The sequence below is a fragment of the Semicossyphus pulcher genome, unplaced genomic scaffold, assembly GCF_022749685.1.
Source record: "Semicossyphus pulcher isolate SPU_LCO1_2020_fin unplaced genomic scaffold, fSemPul1.0.p SCAF_11, whole genome shotgun sequence".
Classification (NCBI taxonomy): Eukaryota; Metazoa; Chordata; class Actinopteri; order Labriformes; family Labridae; genus Semicossyphus; species Semicossyphus pulcher.
This window is the reverse complement of record NW_027211615.1, coordinates 15,297,744-15,317,181: the sequence shown is the minus strand read 5'-3', so window position 1 is coordinate 15,317,181 and position 19,438 is coordinate 15,297,744. Positions and strand designations below refer to the sequence as shown.

At 42.4% G+C, this 19,438-nt stretch overlaps 1 protein-coding gene across 1 annotated transcript in view; it reads left to right on the top strand.

The window, feature by feature from the left end:
- nbas (NBAS subunit of NRZ tethering complex) overlaps positions 1-19,438 on the top strand; it is a 185,129-nt gene that overhangs the window by 74,674 nt on the left and 91,017 nt on the right. The window contains exons 34-39 of the mRNA XM_069657356.1: positions 2,323-2,436; positions 4,798-4,955; positions 6,345-6,428; positions 8,987-9,163; positions 11,158-11,271; positions 12,286-12,409. Of these exons, the coding sequence (XP_069513457.1) occupies positions 2,323-2,436; positions 4,798-4,955; positions 6,345-6,428; positions 8,987-9,163; positions 11,158-11,271; positions 12,286-12,409 (771 nt within the window). The remainder of the gene's footprint in view (positions 1-2,322; positions 2,437-4,797; positions 4,956-6,344; positions 6,429-8,986; positions 9,164-11,157; positions 11,272-12,285; positions 12,410-19,438) is intronic.

Here is a 19,438-nt window from a genome sequence, read left to right as displayed (position 1 = left end):
TCTCCATCTCTGGATCCATGTGTTTGTTTTATCCGTCTCCCTGCAAGAATATGAGCCAGACTCCTCTTTCTGTCTGTCCCTTTCTCTCCCTCCTCTGTCCGTCTTCATCTCCTCACTCGCTCCGTCGCCGGCTGAGGGAAACCTGCTAATCGGGCCTGGTGGCATTTCTGTGTCTTCGCTGCTCACATTCAATCAGCAGGCGGCTCTCCCTGTGTGGCTCTGGAAAAAAAAGGAGGCAGAGGGAGATGAGAGGAGGAATAAACACATTTTTAAATAAATAAATGCAGGGGGGGGAGGCTTCTGAAGGGCGCATAGCTCTGGGGCTCCGTGGTGAATATTTAATGCAGGTATCACCAGCACACCGGGAAAAGACCCTCAGGGTTCCGTTCCTGCTTGTGTCTACAGAAATGCTCTAAATTAGTCGGACTGATGGGGAAGAGGTGGAAAAGGAAAGTTGTTTTTGTCGGAAAGAATCAATAATTTTGATATTCATAATGAGATAAAATTGTGTAAACTATAATCTAATAACAACCTTAAAGATTTACATTTTAGTTGTGGCTTATTAGCGTTTTCTGTTTGATGTTTTCCTGACATTTGTCACCTATAATCCAAGCCCTTGATTGATCTGTCAACAACAGGTAAAGACTTCGATCGGATTCCCAGGATGGTTTAGGTCGGCTTGAAATAAATGCCAGCAAAAGCACACACACACACACACACACACACACACACACACACAAAAACACAAACCTCCTCTATATTGAGGTCCTGACAGCTTTTGAAGACACTCTTTCGCTGCTCACCCAGAAAATATTTGACCAGCACCCCCTCATAGTAAACACAGCGCTTCTGTCCATCACTCACTTTACTCACACACAAACAAACCCAGTGCCATCATCCTTCAATTCTTTGATCTCCACTTCTGATTGATTTGTTCAGAAGTCCCGTTACTGCGTTTGCCTCTCCTGTTTTTTGTTTATGGAGCTCTGACTGAGATCAAACGTTGTCCGGAGCCGCCACATGAATATTAACACCAGCACCAATTTTCACCACAACTAAGATGCAAAACTGTGATTCATTTACGTTACGTAAGCAGTATCTTTTTGATAGTTCAAACTCTTTGAGAGGAACACACACGGCAATAACTTCATTTGTGCTAAGCAAGATAAATATGTCTACGGCTCTGCAGATAATACATTTAAACGTCCTTACACACTGACCCTGGGCTTCTGTGTGTGTAAGAGCGTGTAGTCAGATGGATTTAATAAGAGGTTGATTAAGCCAGATGTTGTATGTGATATGCAGGATTAAAATATTTGACGTTTTGTGTATTAGCTTTGATTTTCTGACATATCTCAAGATTAAAAAGTGCTTTTTTAATATGCTGAATGTTTGTGTCCAGTGCTTAAGTAAGGGATCATGTTTAGTGAGCGGGTTGTTGTTGCGGAATGGAACCCTGACAGGATGAGCAAGCCCCCGACTCGAATTGACACAATATATTTATTTGGAAATAATTTTAATAATTTAAAAATGATTATATTTACGTTTTCCGTTTAAAAATAGTTACACTCACACTGAGAGCTGCTTCCATAGAAACGCTTAACTCTGTCGCCTTCTTAAAAATAGCTCGGCTAGCTGTTATTACTCACATTAAAATGAGCTAAGCTAGCTGTTTTTACTCACATTAAAATGAACTAACCTAGCTGTTTTTACTCACATTTAAATGAGCTAAGCTAGCTGTTTTTACTCACATTTAAATGAGCTAAGCTAGCTGTTTTTACTCACATTAAAATGAGCTAAGCTAGCTGTTATTACTTACATTAAACATTTCCACAGCGAACGGGACCGCAGGAATCATCGCAGCACCTGATAGAGTTTTTTTCTGTCTCATCACTGTCAGTCTGTTGACATTTTCTTTTCCTTCCTTCTTTTCCTTTTCTTTTTCTTTAAACACTGCCGTATCCTGTTCTGTCATTCTGTGTTCTGTTTAATGTTTACTTCATAAGCCATCTTCAGTTATGTAGATCTCTCTGTCCTAGCCTTAACTTTTGCATTGTTTAACCTTTATTGCTTTCTCTCTGCTGTTTTCGTCTCTTTTCTTTTTTTTCCCCTCTGTAAACAAGCCAACATCAAATATTTCCCAAATTCTTTAGGCGGATTGAGAGGGTTAGGGTTAGAATCCCCAGTAATGGTCTGTTCTTTATAGCAATGGTCTGTTACCGAGAAATAACAGACCTCGGAATGCCGTAATTGACCAGTCAGTATCAAGTATTTAACACAGCTGTGTAATAACTGTGTATATGTGTGTGTTTGCGTATCTAGGAGATGACAAGGCCACGCGGAAAGGCCAAGTGCTGAACCTGCTGGCAGAGCAAGCTCTCCAGTGTCTGGACTTCAAGGCCTCCTACATCCACTGTCAGGACCTCATGGCTGCAGGTATGTAGTTCTAACAGTACAAAGACAGTTAGTTAAAAAAAAGTGCACGGAAGCTTAAGTGAGCCTCCCTGCTGGCTGGGTGCCCTTCCCCTCATTTGGCTTCATTTTAAAAGGACAGGAGGGCAATGCTTCCTCATAACTCATTATCTGCCAGATTCATTTAAGCCTTAATAGAGGCAAATGATGATGACAGAGCTCCACCAGATTCAATGTCAAAATGGGGATTTTTTCTCCCCCCTGAAAATATATATTTTTTCTGTTGTTCCTGACTGATGAATCCTTGATCATCATCCACTTACATGCCGTCCAAAGTGCAGCACAATCACAATAAGGTTATGCTGGTATTCAAAAGTCATTTTGTGAATCGTGTACTGTTGGCGCTACTTGGCCATATCTGCAGTTTGTCAGCTGAGCTTGCTGAGTCATCGGCTGTTTACTCTGTGGGAAAAATCACACCGATTGGTTCTTCAGCGAAGCAAATCAGAACACAAGAAGAAAAACAAGTGATGACATTAAACGAACAACTAGTCCCTTCTTCATCTACGAGAAAAGTACCAAGCCCTGACAACACCATTGTTATTATGTTATTATTACAACAACATTTTGTATATCTGCAGTTCTGGGTCTGTTGGTTTTCCCGTTTTGGATGGAGAATGAAGACTACCGCCACCTCTTGGTGTAGAGGATTAGTGTCTCTTACTCAGGCGCGGATCTATTCAAGTTGATTATAGCCTTTGCAGTGCAGCTTCTTGGACCTGACAAGTCAACATGAGGCGGCGCAACAGTCAGCCTTTTTTGAAGCTAGTTCCTGAAGTTCATTTCAGGTGTCTGGACTCTAAAGGGGAGAATATATCTAACAGTTATTTTGAGATTGTCCCTGCCTTCTAAGCGTTCTGATGACCGACAATCGGACATACACCCCCACTCAAACTATACCTATGTTTCAACAAATTTTTCTATTTAAGGGGAAAATTTTTGTTTTATTGCTTCTTTTACCACAGAAGTCTGCCCTTACGTACAATTAAAGAGGGGCTTTTATGCTCTTTCACATTGTAAGACATATACTGTAAAAAATGTTACAATGTTGGATGTCCAGACTAAACGTGGGTGAAGTTTCAAATCTGTAGGTAAAAGTATGTTGGAGTAATCCCCAGGCTGCTGTGAACGCCAGGTTTCACAGTTTTTTCTACATGCTGCACTTTGTGACGTCACAAAGTGCAGCCTCAGCAGACTTTGGAGAGCTGGCCAAATCAGAAGAAAGTGGGCTTGTAGGGGCGGGGTTTTTTAAAGGGACAGAGCTGACTGAGTCGTTTCAGGCAGAGGCTGTAAGAGGGCCTGCACAGAGCACCAGTGTGAGATTTTTTTTCTTTGTACTGTAAATTATGCTAAGCTACTCCACAGGTATCACAGAGTGAAATATGAAGCTTGGAATTGGCATAATACTCCCCCTTTAACATTCATACTGTTGTTAATTTTGGTGGTTCTGTACGCTAGTGCCATTAATGATTTGTCTAAAAGTTTCAAACAATAGAGCATTACTCGCTTTGGGCTTCTTATATCTCTGTTAGATGACCAAAATCACTTTGTTTCTGGTCATGTACAAGAACAATTATAAAAAGAACCATATCATAATAATAATCTAATCCAATCTAGAAAGCCTGCTCCTCATGGTTTCCCTGTGGGCATTTAGAGTGGTCACTGTGATAATCTTATTTTGCCTGACCCCGTTTTATGTTACACCACAGAAAAATTAAAGCGAATAGAATTTCACTGAGTCTTCACACCGTGCTGAGGAAAAGGAGGCTGTGTGGAAAAGGAGAAAGAGAAGGTGTAATCAGATAAGCACCGGTGTTCTCTGTCTGCGAACGCAGTGGGAATAATTGAATCTGTGTGTAAGAATGAAGTCGGGATGGCGGCGTGTTGCTTTTTGACTGAGATAAAGCAAGAACAAATGTGGCACAGTTATTACAATGCGCCTGCCTGATATTTCCTTCAAGGGGAAACATGTTTTAGAGTTAAATATGTATTAATATCTCAAGGGCTGTGAAGGTTACATTTTCCTGTATCAGCAGTATCTCTGCATTTTATCCTCTGCTTTTAACGTCTGCAGCTTCTTAGATTTCCTACAGTATGTGTGTCTGTGTCAAGGCCCTGTGATTTAAGGTGTGTTATCTGAGATGTACGGATACTGATAAAAAAACAGCTTCTTCTCAGCTTTATTGTGTGATATATTTATAGTTTTCCTTTGTCAAAGTTGCAATTTTCTTCTGTTCATCATCCTTCTTTCTTCCATTGCTTCTATCTTCCCCTTACTTCACCTCTCCTTCCCTCCGTGTTGGCCTCCATCTGTTCCTCCTCCAGGTTACAGCCCGGCGTGGGAGGTGTGCAGTCTGCTCGGTCAGTGTGAGGGCTACACAGAACTGGAGGCCCGGCAGGAGCTCTTGGCCTACTCTCTCACCCACTGTCCTCCTGACAGCATCCACGGCCTCCTGGCAGCCTCCAGTGACCTGCAGACCCAGGTCACATTCAATCTCTTCTCATCATTTGACCCATGTGTCTATTTTTATGTATTTCTTTGGCATTTTCTGCCTGTATTGAGAGAGAGAGGACAGGGAAAGAGAATGTGGCATGACGTGACATGTGGCAAAGGGCCGAGTGTGGGAGTCGAACCCATATGTCTTTTTTTTTTTTTTTTTAGAACACGATCTTATACCAGTGTTTTTGCTAATTTAGAGGTGTTTTATTAAAATAACTTTAATGAAAGAACATTTGAGAAACCCAGTCAACAGATAAATCATTTTTGTGACACTTCATTCATTATATCCTCTCCTATCGGAACAGTACTTCCTTTAATTTTAAATTATGACATTTTTGTTGCTTTGCTTTGATGGGGAATAATTTGATCATAGCGTTTATAAAAAGATGGATGACATGACAGTTCCATAAAAGTGAAGCCGAAACCTCTCTATCGCCCCCTGCTGACTGGCTGCAGTATAGGTCATAAAGCCCGCCTCCTCCATGTTATCAGATGGGGCATGAGTCAAACTATAAAATCAAAATACACGCCAAATAAATGTTTCTCAAACATGGTTTCTGTCATTAAAGTTAGTTCTTATCATGCTGATTTACGTCCAAGTGTTCTCTTTAGTTATTTGATGGTGTAAAAAGGATGATTGACAGCTCTGTTGACAAATACGGCTCCTGCAGCCGATCTGTTCCAGATTAGCAGAGTAGAGGAGGAACGGCGAGAGGAGACGTAACAATCACTACAGTCATTGAAGTTTACATATCTGTGAACGTCTGCTTCAGACAAACATGAGAAGCTGTTCTGATGTTAAATACGTCGACCTGCCGATCTTTACTGTGCAGTCTCTTGCTCCAAATAACGTCACCAGCGCAAGATGGCAGCGCCCGCCTTGGGGGTATTTTGGCTTCACTTTTTTACAATGAGAGTAGATGGAGACTTTAATTTAAGTACTACAATCCCTGTTCTTTTTCCGCCTACATGAGATCCCTAAGCGGTTACAAGATTATTTCCCAGTTAAGAAAGAAGAGAAGAAAAGAACTACTACATTACAAACTTTGAAACGATTATAAATGTTTGGTTTGTCTCATAGTCTTAAGGTCTTTATGCGACCTGAAGCCATGAGTCGACATTTTAAGGGTCAGAAGCCAAAAACTAAAAAAATATTTCCTCTAGAAAATTAAAATATACGTTTTTAGGCGGTTCTCTCTCTCTCTCTCTCTCTCTCTCTCTCTCTCTTTTATTACTAGTGTAAAAAAATGTAAAAGGTGGCCAACACAAAACTGACTAAAAAAATGAAGTTACCTATATATCTAATGAGATAGTATAATAAAATAGCACATCTCATCCTTTATTCCCCTCCCTCTCTCTGTCTGTCCTTCAGGTGTTGTACCAGGCTGTTAACTATCAAATGGAGCCTGTTATTACAGCGAGTGGACGAGAGGCTGATGAGACGGACTCAGTGAAGGTGTGTTTGTATGTGAATCAGCACGTTTTTTTCCTGTTTATTGATGTCTACTTCTATTATTCCTCTCTGGGCGTGTCTCTTCCTTTTTGTTGAATTTGTGTGTTCTCCTATTCTTCCATATTTGATGAGGTGTAAATCTAGTGTTAAGGTTACCCAGCTCGCCTGGTTTATTTATGCCTCCCCCTCTCTCCTCTCCTTCAGCACCGGCAGCTTTATGATGCCTTGAGTGGGTGTTAATGTTTCATGACTTGCATTGCATCCCCTTTGTGTGAGGATAGGTGCTCATTTGAAGCTGTCTGTTGTCATTTTATTGCTGTATTGATGTCCCTGCGACTCATGCGTGTATATTTAAGCCCTGGATGAGTGTGTGTGTGAGCACTCTGGAGTTCTGTTATTTATCTGCGTGTGTGTGTGTGTGTTTGACTTCCTTTCATTCCCTGACCCTCAATCCCTGGCCAAATAAAGTATTGATGAAAGGCGCTAAACGATTTGGCCCCGGCCCACTGGCCTGCTAAAATTGGTTTTGAATTCCTTTTCAATTGTGGAGTAACCAACACCGCGTGCACTTTCAAAAGCACTCCAATGATGCTATTCACAGTACCATGCACCATTCATTTATTTGTTTGCTAATTTTTCTAAAAGAGACATCCTTATCGGTCCTTTATTCCTCACAGTGGAGAGTTAGGTGAGAATATTGACACCACTCTTATGGCTGTTAAATATGAAGCTGCTGCCATTTGGCTCCATCCAAAGGTAACAAAACCAGCCTTCTAATACCTGTAAAACTCTCTAACAAAAACATGCTTTTGTTTGTGTGAAAACCTAACCGTAAAAACAGCAACTTGTAGCGTTTATGTGCCAGACTTTTTATTGGCCGGGAGCCATTGTCTGACAACCAGCAGATATTACAGGAAGTTATCTCTGTTTACAGATTCTAAATAAAAATGTAGACTCTGTAGGCAGGGGGGGTGGATTTTTAGAACGGGAAGTGTTCTGGTTTCCGTTTGTAGTACGCTTGTAGTCCGAGTAATATTAATCAATCACGTATCGACAGGCTGCGGTGCATGCAAGAAAAACAATCCGTGGTAGGCAGAACGTTATGTGCCGTAATGACATCCCAGCTCCCGTCAGCGGCTATCTGATGATGATTTAGCTTCTTATTGATCTCTATAAGCAGATAGTTCAGCTAACAGTCTGATCTAGATCAAAAAATCAACCTGTGTCGCCAAAGCCGTTCAGCGTTTAGATTTCCAGACTTCCTCGAATGCACCAGAAATGATCGTTCCGACCTGCGTTCAACAAACGAGCATTTTAAAAGCTTCATTTTGACTTTTTACCAATCTGCATCATGATGTTGAAATTTCGGCAAACTTAAGATCCGTTAATTAAAGTAAATCGTAAAGAAAAACGGTTTCTTTTTCGGGTTCATACCGCAGTAGTTAGCCAGAGTGCAGCCTCTGTAACTTACGATTTACAGTGAAACTGAGACTCACCAGAAACAGATGAACGGGCGCTCCTCCGTGGGATTTAGTGAGCCAAGAAATGACATTGTTTATTTGTCAGACATATCTTGATTGAAACACACGGTCGCTTCTCAAGTTGCTACCAGGACTGTAAACAATGCAGCACACGGAAAAGGAAGTATTGGCTTCATAGCTAAACCTGACATGCCTGAACATGTTCACCGTCATCCCCAGACACTATATTGTTGTCAAACTTTAGCTGATGGGTTCCAAGATTATCCAGGAAGTAACCGCTCAGAGCCGAGAAATAGTCCGGCACACACCTGCCTCTTTGATAGTTAATGTACCTTTTTTTTGGTTCTAGTCAGTTTTAGAGTTTCTTATTGGCAGATTCGTTCCCCTGCTGATTCCAGCCTCTGTGCTAAGCTAAGCTAAGCTAATCGGCTGTTGGCTATAGTCTTGCTTGTGACGGACAGATATACAAGTGGAATTGATCTAATCGAACTCTAGGCCAGGCAGCAAATAAGCATATTACCCCAAATCGAACTTTTGCTTTAAGGAACAATCAATTCTGCTTTCAAGGTGCTCGGGTCAATAAACTAGAGAACCGAACTGGGTTGTGTAATCAAGTCGGTAAACTTTAAACACAAATCACAGAGCTGCCTGCTTATGTAATGAATCTGCCCCGCACCAACTCGCACAAACAAGTGCCTCCCGTGTGACTTATGGCACAAAGTTCTCTTCAGGCGCTCGCTGTCTGTTGCTCATGCGGGGCTGGGAGTGCATACTGTAATCCCCTTATGCAATACACTAAATAAACCGACAAACACAAAGAGCCCTGCGCTTATTGAAGTGCCTCTCTCAAGTGTGGAATAAAAAACAGACCATGTCTAATACCGCAGTGATACTTAAGAGTCCTCAGCTCAGAGTTTTTCCCTTTGATTTAATATACAGATGTAGCGATCAGAAAACTCCTCTCATGCTGCGTCTCATTCCCAAAGTGTTCAGAGGAGCCTTTAATGGTAAAACGGGATGACTGCAAGTTGTAAAGACACCAGAGTGATGCTCGAGAATAACGTTCCTGTCATGTTCCAGGCCGGCGCTCCCCCTGCGGGCTCCCCTGTCGGGACGGCCGGGGACCTCCTGCACAGGACCACAGCTAAGACCATGGAGGTGCTGACCACAACAGGGCTGACCACCAAGGCCGTGCTGACCGCAGTCAGCGACCATCGCTGGTGGAAGGAGTCAATCAACTACCTGCGGCCGCTGCATGTAAGAACACTTCTGGGGCCTACTCAAACTTTCAGGGTGCTTTCACACCTAAAGTCAGTTTGTTTGATCCGAATCAAAGACCAAATTGTTACAGTGTTTGGTTTGTGTTCACACTGCAGCTTTTAGCTGGACCCAAAGTTTTGATGCAAGGAAACTGCTCTCTGATTGGTCAGAATTTCCACGTGGGAAAACTCCCTGAAGTGAACAAAGAGAGAGAGCACACTCCTCAATCATACTAAACACGATCGCAGACTTTAATGTTTTGTTGTATGTTTTTTTTTTCACTTGTAACCGACATTGTTCCTAAGATCAATCAGTTGCACTCTCCTTTAGTTTTTCACTGGACAGTTTGAATACCTCCGTGTTGCTCAGCCCATACTTCTATTTCCTCGTTGCTCCCCCACGTTTGTCCTCGTCTCATCTTGCTGCCTGGCTGCGTGTCTGTCTCTGCAAGTGTAAGCACCCCTTAACAACCCACAATGCACAGTTTTTGGTTTGCTTCCTTTATGAGGTCCTACTTTAAGTCTGTTTATGTTCTTGCCAAAGACTGTATATAGATGGACGACGCGTCTCTATCTGCTCTCATTATTAGATATTGAAGCCATGTTGATGGTGACGTCATTTGGAGCCAGAGCTGCGCAGTAGAGATCGGCGGGTGGAAAAAAACAAACCAAAACACAGTTCAATTGCCGAAAAAAAACAGCAAAAATTCTGCATGTTGGCATGTTTAACAGCAGAACAGCTTCTTGTGTTGGCCTGAAGCAGACTTTCACAGATATGTAAACTTCAATGACTGAAGTCATTGTTTTAGTTACGTCTCCTCTCGCCGTTCCTCCTCTGCTCTGCTAATCAGGAACAGATCGGCTGCAGGAGCTGTATTTGTCAACAGAGCTGTCAATCATCCTTTTTACAGCATCAAATAACTCATTACAACTAAACCTGACAGAAAAATAAACACTTGGATGTAAATCAGCATGATAAGAACTAACTATAATGACAGAAACCATGTTTGAGAAAAATGTATTTGACATGTATTTTGATTTTATAGTTTGACTCATGTCCCATCTGTTAACATGGAGGAGGCGGGCTTTATGACCTATACTGCAGCCAGTCAGCAGGGGGCGATAGAGAGGTTTTGGCTTCACTTTTAGGGAGCTGTCATGTCGTCCATCTTTTTATACAGTTTATGTTCTCACCTGAATCGATGAACCCGCACCGTGGTTCATTTGGAAACGGACCGAGTCCCGTCTTTTCTGGCGGACCATGGCCCGTCCAAATGAACCGGATTTTCGGACAGGTGTGAAAGCACCCTTAATCACACAACTCTGATCAACACAGAAAAAATAGTATATAAAAGTGGGACAACGGCAATGCAGTGCAAAAAAAGAAGAAGAAAACCTTATTTACTTCTTGTGAAGGACTTCTCGTGGGCCACCTGCAGGACTTTAAGGGCCCAACACGGGGCCACGACCCACACTTTGGAGATCAAAGATCAAACTAACAAACTTGTGGGTTTAAATGTGTTTCGTGTGTTTTATATGCACTTGGGTGCCTGAACAGTAGTGTGCTGTTAAAGAGCATTTCCTCTACATGTATTCTCTTAATGCTTTTTAACTCCATTGCTTCCTTTGCAGCACTGTGTGTGTGTGAGAATACACAGTTACATGTCTGCCCCAGCTGCCTGCTCACACACTTCATAGTCCACATCCAAAAACAACCAATCAAGAGGTCATCTCTTACATAATTAATCGGCCCGCCTGTTGAATATTTCAATATCTGGCGGTTCGCCGGCGGCTGGACCGGCTCGGTGGTCGCCGGCGCGGAGATTGATGGCTCCTCAGGTCTCGCCAGCGTCTCGGGCTGGTGGCTCTTTGTGGCGGCGAGCTTCCAGAAAAGAGACAAAACGGAGAGGTTGTGAGCTGCGGGACGGAGAGAGGGATGACAGCGCTGTGGGCTGGGTGTGAAAGTTTAATGATGTTTTGATGGCTCCTCAGGGTCACGACGCGGGAGACACCAGCCGGGCAGGGGCCTGTGAGAACTCCAACCTGGAGCGTCAAGGCTGCAGCCCCTTCTATCAGGAGCTCATAGAGGATCCCTATGTAGACGTGGTGAGTTGCTGATGACCACTGTGTCTATTATTTTCCCAACTTTTAGAATTCCTGTTGCCCTTATTTATCCTTTTTGTCCCTCTCAGGCCACCTTCTTAAAGTAGAGGAAAAGCACCCGAGTAGGTTCACCACTTAAGGCATTTAATTGGATTTCTTTTTGCCTCCTATATTTGATAATAGTGTGGAAACAAAATGAATATTGATTTTAGACTAAGTAATTTTAATGCCGAAAGCAATTTGGAAGAAATAAGAGCACTTTAAAGACTACACTTATGAACGATGATGAAAAAAAGCAACACTAACAGAAAAAGTAGTATCGTATTAGAAGGAGGGGGAGAGAACATCATAGTAACTTAAAAGCTAACATTATCGACAGAAGGAGGTGTGGAAGCTGAAGAGAAGAAAGGTAAAAAAAAAGAGCAGTTTGACCTTTTATACCCAGAAAATGGTCGCCCTGGGCTATGACTGGGCTTTTTACTCCGAGACACAAATCATGTGGATAGCTAAAAGAGTGGACGTGGGGGGAAACAGAAGGCCGATACATCTCCCCTCATGACACTTTAATAGGCCCCTCCAAATCCCTTCCTCCGCTCCATCTCCAGCGCTCATCCATCTTCAATCATCCGTCCACCAATAATGGCTCCCCACGTCCGTCCGTCTACGAGACGGCTGATCAATGGGATTGTTTTTTTATTTATTTTTTTACCTCAACAGTTTCAATGAAGGAAGTGGGGTGGGAGGGAGAGGCTGATTGAGAGAGAAAGAGCGACAAATGAAACAAGACGGGACGATGGATGAGAGCGAGAGCGCTGGAGACGGACAGGAGACATGTGGGGTTGAAGCGACAGACACTTGAGAAATAAGTTGGCGTTCAGGAATCTTATAAAGGAATTATCAAAAGGCTCTGAAGATGATTTGTTTACTCTCTCTCTCTACTGTTGGGATTCCCTCAGTACAATAAGTGCTAGATATTTGTTCATCACTCTCTCTCTCTTTCTCTCTCCTTCCTCTTAGTGTCAGGACGTGTATTCGTCCTACAAAGACGTGCCCCAGGAAAACTTTGCTGAGGTTTTGTTGAGGACCGGCAAACTAGCTGAGGCCAAAACGGAAGGAGAAACCTTGTTTCCTGCCACAGAGGGTAAGAAATATCATAAACACACTTCAAACCAACTTTGATTGGTAGCCCCCGACTAATTATGAAACTGGGCAGACTTTCTGTCAGATCTGTTGACATTGTGTGAAGTTTAGTTTGAGTGGCTGACGTGCAGCTTGAGCTGTTCCACGCTCCACTTGTCCACGTCTGCGCTAGAAAAAACAAAAAATCTCTCATAAACTGCAGCGAGCTTGTCTTACAATAATATAGTGTAGTGTATAGTGTAGAGTAGTTGAAAAAGACTTGCTCTGCTATCTATGCTGATGTGGATAGTTGAATCGCTACAGGGCGTCACTATTTCTTAGTTGAGGGTTTGAATCACACACTTTATTATATAATCACTTGAACTGTTCCTTAAATGTTGCCCTATACTGAAGGTGTACAAGGTGGGTGTGGTTCTGAAACAGATATAAAGGACATATACAGCATACTGAAACACGTATAATATATACATATAATACACCTTTAACTGCTTCAGCCAAATAAAAACATAGCAAGAAAAATTCGACCAAAGCGTTCATAACTGATTAAAGGTAATTGTGGGCGCATGCATCCCAGACAACCAGACATCCACGATCGGCTCCGGTTGTAATTGTAATTTTCCTCGCTGACGGTCGCTTTTCGTTTCAGACTGTTTGCCTTCATCTGAGCGTCGAATTTGTTTCTTTTTCTTTGGATTTTCACTTATTGTTGAAGTTGTATCTGTAGTCATCGATCTTTTCTTTGTTTGTTCAGTCATAGTAGATTACTGTTTACTCCCAACACTTGCAGAGACCGGAAAAGCAGACGCTTAGCTCCGCCTACCCTCTCTGGCAGACCAACCACTGCTGGGTGATGGAAAAATGCGTCACTAACTGGGCACCCAGTCCATAATAATACTATATTACTGCAAATGCAAAGGCTTTCATCAGTGGGCCATAGGCTCAATCACCATTGTGTTACCTCATTCAGCGATAGATAGTGACTTAACAGACATTTATTTGCATGAAAATTACTTTAACTTCAAATAAGGATACATGCACACCAAGGCTATACAGTAAAACATACGTAGCTGTATCTCACCACACAGCAAGGCATGTTTTAGTGCAGTATTAACAGTTAACTGCATTCATTTCCATCAACTTCTTTATACATTGTGTTAAATACTGACAAAATCGTCATACTAACACGCAATGATTTAGAAGCAATTAAACACTTAAAACATCCTCTTTTAACCTTATTGGCAGTTGACTTCCTTTCTGTCTCAAATGATATTTCTAACAGAGCATAAACAACTTCTCTCTATATGCTTTCGTTACTTATTTTCTTGAACACACAGACAATGGACTGCACACCGACAATTTTACAACAACAGATGTCGTCCCAAAATCAACACTCACTTAATTGACAATAAATGGAGCTGTGCTGTGTAGCAGGATATTAGCCGCACGTCACTGGTGGAGCAAAACGTCAATAAATAAAACAACCAATCAGAGCGTAGAACATGAAATAATCTTGCATTCGCATTCAGTGGCGTTTTTTACAGTATTATTTTACACTTTGTTGCGTCCAAAGTCTTGACTGAGTGAGACTGTGCTGTGATAGAAATTAAATATACAGACCATATTGTCTAGTGGTCAACCGATATGGGTTTTTCAATGGCCAATGCCGATATTTAGAGAGCAGGGCGGCTGATGGCCGATATCATGTTGCTTATTTTCGCATTTGATAAAATACAACAATTTAATGATAATAACAAATGAGACACAAAACTGCTAAACTTGACACTTAATTTAGATTTAACAAATATCTACTTAATAAATGTCCACTGGTAATCAAAAAGCTAAACTTTGAAAAAAATAGTTTTAGTGCCCTTTAGAGAGAACGTAAATTTATAAACTTTCATAAAAAGTAAATAAACAACATTATTGTAGTAATTGTTATTGAGTTAGGTGTTAAACGGCGGAGCCATCCCCTTTAAGAACGATGGCCTTATGTGTACATATGCATGTGACTGTGTCTGGCTGGTTTGTTATGGGAAGTGAGCGTAGACTGTGTAGAGAAAGTACCTGCAGCAGACTCCGTGCAGCGCATGCTTCAAGCCAGCCACACAGATGAGGCTGCCCGTGTATGCGGACATGTTTTGTTATTGGCCTTGTGAGCGCAGACATCGGCCGATGCTGATTATGTCCAAATGTTATTTATCGGCCCGATTAATTGGTCTATCATTAATGTTGTTTACATTTTGCAGCCATCTGGGGCGCCATGTTTCCTTTTTTTTTTGCATGTTTTCTGTTCATAGTAAAAATGCACAAATAAAGGTTTTTTGAGTTGTTGTCAACATTTAGATCATCTTGTCCAAATTGAAATTATGAATGAGTGAATGGGGGTTTCACGTATAACTTGCGTGTGCGAGACCTGGTCAGGTCATCTGCCAAACCGGTAAGAGCACAGTACTCTAGAAATATTGATCAAAACCTACAAGGTAAACAAAGTGCCAAAATATAAGCTGAGAATGATTCAGAGTTGCCCGTTGCTGCTTACTAAATCATCAAGTCCTGAATATCCATCTTCATTTTACAATCTTTTGTAATGTAGTTGGAGGATTTTGTGGCTCACAGCTGCATTGATTTGCCATTTTCATGCAGTTCTGCTCAATAGTGAACTTTTTTTAGATTGTTTGATTTTTATAAAAAAAAAAAAAGATGTAAAGAACGTTGAAAGTGTTGCGTACGTGTCAAACAGAGACTGAGTGAGTATTTAACCCGGGCTGTGTCTCGGTGAAGCTGTGGTATTTGCAGAAAAGCGAGCGCCGCTTGCTTCCCCCACCTTTCCCCTCCTCACCCGTCTAGCCAGGGAGCCCACATGCGCCGGACTGCGGGGACAACACGCAACAATAGCCTCATATTGATTAATTAATGTAGACCCATGCACCCCACGGCAACAGTAAATAACGACGCGTCACCGCAGCGATGCCAGAGAGATAGCATCAAGTCAAAACATCAAGGCCGCGCTGCGTGATGGATCGCCGCTGCTCGCCAAAATCAATGGCTCCACAAAAATAAAGAGCGAGCGTACGTGTGTGTGTGTGTCCGCGCATGTGTGTGTGCGGTTGAATATCAATAGGTGGACGCTGAAGAATGCAAGGCACGCTCTTTGCTGAAACATATCACACACAAGCTCTTTCTCTCGAGTGAATATCTCCCTTCCTTAAAAGTCACCTTCCTTTCAGGGGGCGGCGTGCTTCGCGACGTGGCGAGAAAGAGAAGGGGCGGTGTGGACGGCGTCGCGGCTGATAACAAGCTTCGATTAATGACTGCCACGTCGGGCCGCCGCGCCGGCCGTCCTCGAAAACAGACTAGGAGATGGCCTTTAAGAAAATAAATATATTGATTTCTCACCTGGCGCAGATAAGCTGGAGGTAATTAATGATGACACGAGTGCAAAGTGACTCATGTGGATTGAGCTGAGTAAGGTGCACGAAGGGGGAGATGCACTCTAACATACATGCGCACGCACACGCAGAACGGAGAGCTGCTATTGGCTGCTCGTTGACCAGGCCAGTTGTTTTTCCACACTGCCTGCACAGGTGAAATAGTAATAAGTCACTGTCTCACCATCCCGCTAACAATTTGCCCTATTTAGCTGACACAGGAGCAGGAGTCGCACTCACACACACACACAGATAAAACACACACATCCGGTCTCACGCACCAGCTCCTCCACGCTGCGTCTCTTTATCACTCTCTCTCTCGCTCACAAGCAGAAATACTGTATGCTTTAAAGTCAGGGTTATCTCCTCTGTGTGTGCGTGTGTGTGTGTGTGTGTTTACCCCTCTGGTAATTCCTGTCCCGATGGTATCAGTAGCTTTAGAGAGGCGTGTAATCAGCTCATTCTGAGGTGTAGCTCATTGAAACCCGAGGGGTTGGAGAGGAGAGGAGAGGAGGGGAGAGCAAAAGGAGAAAAGGAGGAGGGTGGGCACTCCGTTTAAGAGAGCCGTTATGGCTCTTAAAGCCGGTGCACGCACACACCGAACCTCCAGCCAACACGTCAGGTACTGGCCTGCGTGTGCACGTATGCATATTAGTGTGCATTTTGTTCTACAGTGTATGCCTCTCGCTTTGCCCCCCGCCTCTGCCTCTCTCTCTCCCAGTGTCCATGCTCTACTTTCCTCTGTCAGTTCCAGTTTGTCTCAGGCTCTTATCACCGACACAGGCTTTTGTTCTCCTTGGGCCTGAGACTACAAAGTGATTCTGTCTGCCTCTGCTTCTCTCGGCTCTCCCCCACTGTTTCCTCACAGTGAGTGAGTGAGTTAGAGAGTGATTAAGTAAGGGAGTCACTGTGTTTACAGTGCTTGGTGCTCATTGTGGCAAATGTGTGCTTTTTAGTGGGATTTTGTGTGCATCTGAACTCCATATCCCATCAGCCTTTAGGACAATGCAGTGTCCAAACGCCATATTACATACTAACTCCATGTTTCCAACTTTGTATTGGACTGAAAAATGCTGGAAAAAAACTCAAAATCCTCCTGAAAGTACGCCGGATTTTTATGTGTGTTTTCATGCATCCCACAATGCAATGCACAAAGCAAATGGAAGACTAACTCGCAGCTGCAGAACATTAAAACTTATTACACGTGGGGGTGATGCAGCTCGAGAAAACATTTGGATGATTGTAAAAACTCTTTGTGAGGTCTTAGGAAGCACATTAGGAAGAACAGGAAACGTCCCGTTGCTCTACTCTACTTGCACTAACTCCGTAAAGCCCTAAATTGTCAGTCTGTGGATCACATTTCACACTTTAAATCAACTGAATCAGTTGAATTTGTGTTGTTTTACAGCGATGGATTTTGGATTGTGCAGTGGCTGGCGTTCATCTGGCAAGGTTGTTAACAGAAGTTGGAAATATCCATGATTCCTAATTATAACTAGCAGACTTTCTCAGCTGCTCATAATTACTGTCTGAAACTTGTGAAATAAACAAAGAAAAGTAACTATGTAATTAATGTGTACATTTTGCATCGTTATCTGTTAGTGCTAACAAGTTAAATACATTAAGAGAAGTACACCTTGACAGTACATTTATCGACGAATCCGGCGACCAAGGCCATCTAGTGCAACTCGGTGTCTGCTGCTGAGAAATAGAATCTGCTATTGCAGCTGCTCTGTAATAATTACATGCAGTTCTTACTTGATTATGCTAACTAGCTAATATAGAGGAACGTTATACGAGATCATTTAAATAATCGCCTGATGATGAACAACAAACTGCATCTAGAGGTCACTTAGAGAGGGACGAAATGACTATAATAATAATCATTGTGATATTCTCGATCCACTTCTGAAGAATATCTTAGCCCTCTGCGCGGCCAGTGTGGCTCTTTTTCCCAAAGATAAACTTTGTCACAACTGTTAAAGCAGCTGATTAACTCCACAGGTTCTGCCCGATGTCCTTTACATGGTTTGTGAGAAAATGTCAAGACAATACAAGTGAAACGCAGTACAACACATATAAAACATGGAGTCGAAACAGCTGCAAAAAGATCAGACGTTACCGAAGCACAAATCAAACAAACAACGAACCAAAAATAAAACAGACGCAAAGAAAGAACAAACAGAAAGTGAATGCACATTTAGTAATGTGTGGCTGTTGCGGTGAGGAAGGTGATTTGTAATGGGGTTCGGTGAGGTTTTGTGGAGGGAGGGGCGGAGGAGCTTGTTTATATGTTAACTTTCTAGCAGGGCCCAACAACAGCAGACCCCCAACCATATGCAGGACCCAGGCAATGTAGAGTGTGTACCAGTGGGGCAGTTCATTCAAACACACTGATGTTGTAGAGAGACACCGCTGCAGTAACAGCGGCTTGTCGACTTACAGTAATTCCCCGGATTCGTGTATAGTATGACAAAGCAACCCACACTTAGAGCCTACTTATTACTGCTTTTTGTGTAGCCTTCAACCAAATCACAGTTTTTATTATATCATTTTAATGGATATGAATCTGTTTAGGGCGGCCTTATTTTCAACAACAATTCACTGTCTGATTATTTCTTGGTTCATCTATTAATATTTGACCAAGTGTCAGAGAACAGTGTGTATTCGCCACGCCTTGTATTTTTCAACCCTTAAGAAGCAGAAACCAGAACCCCTTTGGCGAGCCTTCATGAAATATTCCTCAAATGAATAATCAATCATCACATTTTTCACAGTATTTTTACTTAATTGATTTCTGTTGCCGTTGAGCCCAGCACCTGTCAGACTCATCCATCAATCTTTGAGCGGAGCTTTAGTTGGGATTCTTTTTGTCAAACTTTATTCAAGGTAAAAAATGAACCTCAAAAATACAAAGTAAACTTTATGCAGTTAGTATTTATGTAAGGGATAATGTACAGTGAGCAAGTTGTTATTGCGGGATGGAACCCCGACAGGGCGGCAGGACTGTGTCTCTTTTCTTTTTTTCCCTTCTGTACACAGACCGACGTCAAATTTCCCAAACATCTTTCGGCATATTGATGTGATTATAGTTAGTCCTCTGGATTGAGTGATTGGAGCCCCATCCATCGCAGCGGTCTGTTCTTCATAACAAGGGCCTGTTATTGAGAAATAACAGACCTCGGAATGCTGTAATTAACCAATCAGAATGAAGTATTTAACACAGCCGTGTAATAGTGTGAAATAAGGACAATATTCACGGTTGACCTTACCTGCCGGGTCAAATCAGCGGTTCAAACAGACAAAAACCAGTTAAAGGCAGAAAACTTTAGATTCTTGTCATCAAACCTCTCATCTGTCTGTGTCAATATTCAAAGGCTGATTTAGCATTCAGGAGAATCGACTTTAAAGTGCACTCAGATGAAGTTTGAACTCATCTTGAGAGCACTTATTAGAAGTGGGCATGTACTTACTCCTTGAATATTGAACACTTTCTGCGCACGAAAACAACACACACACATATGCACGCAAGGCACACTGGAGAAAGATTTGTACACAACATATGCAAACACACGCACACAGACAGGCACACAATAGCCCGG